The 8,638-nt window shown below is 42.9% G+C and overlaps 1 protein-coding gene across 1 annotated transcript in view; it reads right to left on the bottom strand.

The window, feature by feature from the left end:
* Positions 1-24: 24 nt before the first annotated feature.
* Positions 25-8,638, bottom strand: part of VASP (vasodilator stimulated phosphoprotein) — a 35,569-nt gene continuing 26,955 nt past the window's right edge. Inside the window, exon 12 of the mRNA XM_056540732.1 lies at positions 25-563. Within this exon, the coding sequence (XP_056396707.1) occupies positions 526-563 (38 nt within the window). The 3' untranslated portion in view covers positions 25-525. The remainder of the gene's footprint in view (positions 564-8,638) is intronic.

Genomic DNA, 8,638 nt, shown 5'->3' with positions numbered 1-8,638 from the left:
ATATATATATATATATATATATAGATATCAGCGCAACACAGTCCAAAGCCCCCGGTCACCTGGCAGCGCCACTCTCCAGTGTTTGACACTAGTATCCTAAAGCTACCGTCTTGCCCGCCACCGTTTACAGAGCCACTAATTCTGCTAAAAAAATTTTGTACAAAAATTGAAATGATTTAAAAGTAACAATAAAAAAGAAAAACAACAACCCGTTAATTATCCCATTAAATCCTATTGGTTGAAGCTCGGAGCCTCTGCAAACCCGTTTAGAGGCACTCGGCAGAGTGCGGGGGGGGGGGGGGGGCAAGGAGGGTGGGTGTAGAGGCGGGGTGCGGTTAGTACAGGAGGGGGCGCAGAGCAGGGGTTAAAGTACAGAAGTGTGGAGCGGGCCCAGCAGCAGTACAGGGTGCTCGTTGCCCTTTTATTGATGGGCCGCTCACCCCCAGCATTGGGAATGATTGCAGAGTCTGCCGTGCGGCACAGTGAGTGGAGCCTGACCCCCGTCACACAAGATGGTCGCTGAAATCACGAGGTGCTGGTCCTGCGCAGTTCCTGCATGAAGGCTGAAAACAGAAAGGAAACAAAAACATTAGGCGACAATAAGAGAACCTCAATCTGCTGTATAGTTCCTATAAACTTCTATGGGCTAGTAGTGTTCTTCTGAAGACATATTTAAAACAAATGTTTTCAAACGAAACCAGAAAGTTATACAGATTTGTAAATTATAGGGGTACTCCAAGGAAATATGTTCCATGTAAACCATCCTGCCTAATATGCATGGCTCCTGCTGCCCCTGTTGTCTTCTCTGGCTGCTTGATATTCTTTGCCGTCCTTGCCTACATCTCCCAGCATTCATTGCAGGTCTTCCCTGCCAGCCAGCTCACTCTCTGAGAGAATCCCCCACCCTTCTGCTCAGAGCAGCAGAGAGAGGTTCAGTGTCTGATTGGCTAATGCTGTACACATCTCCCAGTTCTTAGCACTAAAGCGAGCACGTGTGCAAGGCAGAAACCACATGGTCTGTCTCCCTCAGGAGGGTGGGGGCAGCTTTCAGAGAGATATTAGGACAGAGACAGAGTGGAAGACTGGATAATGTAATTTCCTCACTTCATGCATGTAAGTGACAACCAAAGGGGGGAAACTGCTCTATAGACCTAATGAATATTTAGACTATTAACCCCTTAAGGACTCAGACAATTACATTTTTACATTTTCATTTTTTCCTCCTCGCCTTCTAAAAATCATAACTCTTATATTTTCATCGCCAGACTAGTATAAGGGCTTGTTTTTTGCGCGACCAGTTGTCCTTTGTAATGACATCACTCATTATATCATAAAATGTATGGCGCAACCAAAAAACACTTTTTGTGGGGAAATTAAAACGAAAAACGCAATTTTGCTAATTTTGGAAGGTTTTGTTTTCACGCCGTACAATTTATGGTAAAAATGACGTGTGTTCTTTATTCTGAGGGTCAATACGATTAAAATGATACCCATTATTATATACTTTTATATTATTGTTGCGCTTAAAAAAAATCACAAACTTTTTAACCAAATTAGTACGTTTATAATCCCTTTATTTTGATGACCTCTAACTTTTTTATTTTTCCGTATAAGTGGCGGTATGGGGGCTTAGGACGTAAATGTACGTCCTGGTGCGTTAAGTACCACCTCACCAGGACGTACATTTACGTCCTGCGTCCTTAAGGGGTTAAAGGGGTACTCCGCTGCTCAGCGTTTGGAATAAACTGTTCCGAACGCTGGAGCTTGTGACGACAGCCCCGCCCCCTCAATGCAAGCCTATGGGAAGGGGCGTGACGGCTGTAGCAGAGTACCCCTCCTAAATAGGTTGATTAGAGGGAAAGGATGGGCTATGGGTTTAATTCTCCTGAGTACCCCCTTTAACCCCTTCCAGTACTAATCAGCTGCTGTATGCTCCACAGGAAGTTGTGTAGTTCTTTCCAGTCTGACCACAGTGCTCTCTGCTGACACCTCTGTCCATGTCAGGAACTGTCCAGAGCAGGAGAGGTTTGCTATGGGGATTTTACTCCTACTCTGGACAGTTCCTAACATATACAGAGGTGTCAGCAGAGAGCACTGTGGTCAGACTGGAAAGAACTACACAACTTTCTCTGTAGTATACAGCAGCTGATAAGTTCTGGGAGGATTAAGGTTTTGTAATTTTACAAATCTGTAGAACTTTCTGGCAACAGTTGATTTACAAACATTTATTTTCCACTGGAGTACCCCTTTAAAAGGAGTTGTGTGTGTGTCCTGGATTCTTCATCGCTCTGCTTATGATGGACAGCTCCAGCGGTTCCCGGCACCAGTCGTCATGCCATCCAGCAGGAGACCACAAGAGATGCCAACCATGAGCGGAGACAACTGCCTGGATTAGGAATGCCTCGCAACTAAAAGCTCTAGTTTGGGCAGATGGCGGCTACAGCTGTGATCTCTGAATTAAAGCCAGGAATCTGTAATTGTGTCCTAACCCAAGTTTGGTGAGAGATGATGTAGCGTCCACTTCGAGCTTGTGCTAGTAAAGATGTCCTTCTAAGTCAGTGTTTCCCAACCCGGGTGCCTCCAGCTGTTGCAAAACTACAACTCCCAGCATGCCTGGACAGCCGAAGGCTGTCCAGGCATGCTGGGAGTTGTAGTTTTGCAACAGCTGGAGGCACTCTGGTTGGGAAACGCTGTTCTACGTGTCACCAGCAGAGTATCCACAGGTCAGGACACTTCCCTGGAACAGTAACGCCCCGAGGACACTCAACAGCTCATCAGAATATGGTGCTGAGTGACTCGTAGTTTCTCTCTAGAGATGAGCGAACTTACGGTAAATCCGATTCGTCACGAACTTCTCGGCTCGGCAGTTGATGACTTTTCCTGCGTAAATTAGTTCAGCTTTCAGGTGCTCCGGTGGGCTGGAAAAGGTGGATACATTCCTAGGAAAGAGTCTCCTAGGACTGTATCCACCTTTTCCAGCCTACGGGAGCACCTGAAAGCTGAACTAATTTATGCAGGAAAAGTCATCAACTGCCGAGCCGAGAAGTTCGTGACGAATGGAATTTACTGTAAGTTCGCTCATCTCCATTTCTCTCTTTAGAACAAATTTAGTATAACAAAGTGGTCAAAATCGCTGATATAGGGGGGAGATTTATCCAAACCTGTCCAGAGGAGAAGTTGCCCATAGCAACCAATCGGCTCGCTTCTTTCATTTTAACCTCTTAGGCTAGGTTCAGACTACGGAATCTCCGGGCAGAGAATTTCCGCCCCGGAGATTCTGAGTGCCGACTGAATAAGTCGGCGCTAGGACCGCGCGGCCACTGCAGTCTCCCATAGTCTGCAACGTGTTCCGCGAGGAATTCCGCCTGAAGAAAGAGCACCGGCTTTCTTCAGGCGGAAATTTCTAAGCGGATTTTCCGCTTCACAAATTCCGAAGAGTGAATTTGTGAACGGAAAAACCATTGACTACACTAGACATTTTAGCAAGCGCAATTTCTGACGGAAATTTTACGACTGAATTTCTGTCGGAAATTCCGTACTCTGAACCTAGCCTTAAGGACGTAGGGTGTACCTGTACGCCCTACGCCCGGTATTTTAAAAAATAGGGTCACACCATGACCCCGCGTCATACCGGGTCGGCCTGGCAGCTAATGATAGCGTGGTGCCGCGCGCTATTAACCCTTTAGATGCGGCGATCAAAGTTGATCGCCGCATCTGAAATGAAAGTGAAAGCTTCATGGCAGCTCAGTCGGGCTGATCGGGACTATCGCGATAAAATCGCAATGTCCCGATCAGCTAGGACGTGAGCGGAGGTCCCCTTACCTTGCTCCGTCGCGTCCGATAGGGATTTGATTGCTCCAAGCCTGAGATACTTTTTCACTTTTTTTTTTTTTTTTTGGCAGCGTTATAGCTCCCATAGGGACCTATAACACTGCACACACTGATCCCTGCAAAGCCATAGCTTTGCAGGGATCAGTGTGTGCAGTGTTATAGGTCCCTATGGGAGCTATAACACTGCAAAAAAAGTGAAAAAGTTAAAGGTCATTTAACCCCTTCCCTAAAAAAAAGTTTGAATCACCCCCCTTTTCCCATAAAAAAAAAAAATGTAAATAAAAATAAACATGTGGTATCGCCGTGTGCGGAAATGTCTGAATTATAAAAATATATTCATTAAACCGCACGGTCAATGGCGTATGCGCCAAAAAAATTCTAAAGTCCAAAATAGCGTATTTTTGGTCACTTTTTATATCATGAAAAAATGAATAAAAAGCGATCAAAAAGTCCGATCAATACAAAAACCGATAAAAACCAGATTACGGCACAAAAAAATGAGCCCTCATACCGCCCCATACGCGGAATAAAAAAGTTAGAGGTCAGAAGATAATTAACGTATACATTTTCCTGCATGTAGTTATGATTTCTTTCATAAGTACGACAAAATCAAACCTATATAAGTAGGGTATCATTTTAATCGTATGGACCTACAGAATAAATATCAGGTGTCATTTTTACCGAAAAATGTACTGTGCAGAAACGGAAGCCCCCAAAAGTTACAAAAATTGCATTTTTTTTCTTCAATTTCGTCGCACAATGATTTTTTTCTCCGTTTTGCCGTGGGTTTTTTGGTAAAATGACTGATGTCACTGTAAAGTAGAATTGGTGGCGCAAAAAATAAGCCATAATATGGAATTTTAGGTGCAAAATTTGAAAGCGTTATGATTTTTAGAAGGTGATGAGGAAAAAATGAAAATGCAAAAAACGGAAAAACCCTGCGTCCTTAAGGGGTTAAAAAAGACCTGCAAAATGAAAGAAGCGATCTGATTGGTTGCTTTAGGCCAGGTTTACACAGTATTTTGATCTTTATTTTTTAGCCACAACTGGGAGTAGATTTGACACAGGAAAACAATAAATAGGCACCGTCACATTCAAAAACTTTTTATATGTTGTACATCTTGAAAAATATTAACCTTTCTTATACATTATAAAAAATAAAATAAAAATCGTATTTCCTTTTTATAGTAATCGTGGCTTTAAAAATTTTTTTTTTTAAAAGCCACTAGGGGGCACCATACCATCCAGAATATAAGGAGAGAATTCACCATTTATGGTCTACTCTGCATGCACGTTTAGAACACATTGTTGCGGTGCTTTTAACGTGCACGGGAAAAATTCATCAAATGTCGGACAGCCAAATCGTGCTGCCAGTTTAGATCCTATTGTAGGGTTTGGTGGGAGTTATTCTGTGTTTGTTTATAAAAAAAAATAATTAAAAAAAATTCAGGTGTAACATATTTGCGACATTTTGCAAAAAGTAACACTTGATAACTCCGGAAAACTGCAAGACTCAGTGTGGTGGTGATTCTAAAATTCCCTAAATAAAATCTGGCAGAACAGTTGCACAGAAACTGGCTGCGACCATTTAAAAGACAAAGACTTAAAGGGGTACTCCGCCCCTAGACATCTTATCCCCCTATCCAAAGTATAGGGGATAAGAAGTCTGATGGCTGGGGTCCCGCCGCTGGGGACACCCGTAATATAGCAAGGTGCACCCACCTGTAACTGCTTCCGGAAACGCTGGAGGCTCTCAGGTGAGTTCCTCCCGACGGAAGATTGTGACGTCACGACTTCGCCCCTGTGTGACATCACACCCCGCCCCCTCAATGCAAGTCTATGGGAGGGGGCGTGACAGCCGTCACGCCCCCTCCCATAGACTTGCATTGAGGGGGCAGGGCTATGACGTCACGAGCTCCAGCGTTGGGAACAGTTTGTTCCAAACGCTGAGCAGCGGAGTACCCCTTTAACCCCCTAAGGACATAGCCCATTTTGGCCTTAAAGGGGTATTCCAGGGAAAAAAAAAAATTTTTAATATCAAACTGGCTCCAGAAAGTTAAACAGATTTGTAAATTACTTCTATTAAAAAATCTTAATCCTTCCAATAATTATCAGATGCTGAAGTGGAGTTGTTTTCTGTCTGACAACACTGCTCTCTGCTGACATCTCTGCTTGTCTCGGGAACTGCACAGAGTAGAAGAGGTTTGCTATGGGGATTTGCTTCTACTCTGGACAGTTCCAGAGACAGGTGTCATCAGAGAGCACTTAGACAGAAAAGAACAACTCAACTTTAGCAGCTCATACGTACTGAAAGGATTAAGATTTTTTTAATAGAAGCAATTTACAAATCTGTTTAACTTTCTGGAGCCAGTTGATATAAAAAACATTTTTTTTTTTCCTGGATAACCCCTTTTAAGGACACAGCCATTTTTTGTAAATCTGACCACCTTCACTTTATGCATTACTAACTCTGGGATGCTTTTACTTATGAATTTGATTAGTGTTTTGAGTGTTTTTTCGTGACATATTCTACTTTAAGATAGTGGTAAGTTTTTGTCGATACAAATTTCTTGGTAAAATTTGAAGATTTCATGAAAATTTTGCATTTTTCTAACTTTGAAGCTCTCTGCTTGTAAGGAAAATAGCCATCCCAAATAAATTATACGTTGATTCGCATATACAGTATGTCTACGATATGTTGGCATCATAAAGGTCACATGATTTTACTTTTTGAAGCCATCAGAGGGCTTCAAAGTATAGCAGCAATTTTCCAAATTTTCACGAAAAATTTGAAATCTGAATTTTTCTTGGACCAGTTCAGTTTGAAGTGGATTTGAGGGCCCTTTCTGTGAGAAATCCCCCATAAATGACCCCATTATAGAAACTGAACCCCTCAAAGTATTCAAAATGACATTCAGAAAATGTGTTAACCCTTTAGGTGTTTTACAGGAATAGCAGCAAAGTGGAGGAGAAAACTAAAAATAAAATTTTTTCGCTGTAACCTGTTCTTGTAGCCCCATTTTTTTTTTCATTTTTACAAAGGGTTAAAAGGAGAAAAAGTTCCCCAAAATTTGTAACCCAATTTCTCTTGAGTAAGGAAATACCTCATATATGGATGTAAAGTGCTCTGCGTGCGCACTAAAGGGCTCAGAAGGGAAGGAGCGACAATGGGATTTTGGAGAGAGAATTTGACTGAAATGGTTTTTGAGGTGTATGTCACATTTAGGAAGCCCCTATGGTGCCAGAACGGCAAAAAAAAACTCCCACATGGCATACTATTTGGGAAACTACACCCATCAAGAAACTTAAGGGGTACAGTGAGCCTTAACGCCCCAAAGGTGTTGGACGAATTTTCGTTAAAGTTGGAAGTGAAAATGAAAAATTCGATTATTTTTTTTCACAAAAATTGGTGTTACCCCAATCATTTTTTTTCACAAGGGGTAATAGGAGAAAAAGTGGACGTAAAGTGCTCTGCGGGCGCACAACAAGGTTTATAAGAGAAGGAGCGCCATTGGGCTTTTGGAGAGAGAATTTGGTTGGAATAGATGTCGTGGGGCCGCGTACGTTTACAAAGCCCCCATGGTGCCAGAACAATGGCGTTTACAAAGCCCCCACATGACCCCATTTTGGAAAATACAAGTTTGACACATTTTTGGAACAGTGGGCTGTGCAAATGAAAAATTACATTTTTCATTTTCAGGGACCACTGTTCGAAAAATCTGTCAGACACCTGTGGGGTGTAAATGTTCACTGTACCCCTTATTACATTCCGTGAGGGGAGTAGTTTCCAAAATGGGGTCACATGTTGGATTTTATTTTTTTTTTAGCGTTTATGTCAGAACCTCTGGTAGGATCAGCCACCCCTGTGCAAATCCCCAATTTAGACCTCAAATGTGCATGGTGCTCTCACCCCTGAGCCTTGTTGTGCACCCACAGAGCACTTTGCATCCACATATGAGGTATTTCCGTACTTGGAAGGAATTGCGTTACTTATTTTGTGGGGCTTTTATCACCTTTTTACCTCTTGTGAAAATGAAAAATAAAATGAAAAACCCAGTATGTTAGTGTAAAACAGACGTTGGCTGTCTGGGAGTTGTAGTTTTGCAACTTCTAGAGGGAAGGCTCTCCGCCGCCGGACCTCTGCACACCCGCTGCACCTGCACACCCGATCGCTGACCGGGTTAGTCAGATGGGTTCTGGGGTGTCAAGCGGAAGTGGTCCCCCTTTGGACACACCAGGACTTCAGCTGATTAACCCTCTCAGTGTCGTGGGAGCGTAGATTTAATGAATGCCGCATATATACAGCGGGATGTGCAATGGTATCGCGTCATTGGCGTATATATACGGCATCGGCATTCTGCAGGAAAGGGTTAATGTCAGAAAACTACAACACCTCATGGAGAAATTACCATGTGCATGAGACCATCTGTCCATATAGCTTAAAGGGTTACTCCACCCCTAGCCATCTTTTTTTCTCCTATCTAAAAGATAGGAAATTAGATGTCTGATCGCTGGGCCCCTTGCGATCTTTGGGCTGGCACCCCGGTGTTCTCAACATTTATGCTCAAGACGCAGGGTTCAGGCAGCCGTGGTTGTGATGTCACAGCACTCCCCTTCCATTGTATGCGTATAAAAATAAATGAAGGAGTGTGAACGCAATGCACAAAAAGAGCAAAAAAAAAGAACGCAACATGATCATGCAGGAGGAGGTGAAAATGATGAGAAGAATGAGGGTGAAAACAAGACGAGGAAGGGTGAAAAAGTAATGATGGGAAAAAAAAAAGTAAAATGCAATAACTGATGGTTA

The sequence above is a fragment of the Hyla sarda genome, chromosome 9 (assembly GCF_029499605.1).
Source record: "Hyla sarda isolate aHylSar1 chromosome 9, aHylSar1.hap1, whole genome shotgun sequence".
NCBI lineage: Eukaryota > Metazoa > Chordata > Amphibia > Anura > Hylidae > Hyla > Hyla sarda.
Note: the sequence above shows the minus strand (reverse complement) of the source record. Positions and strands in the feature narration are given on the sequence as shown.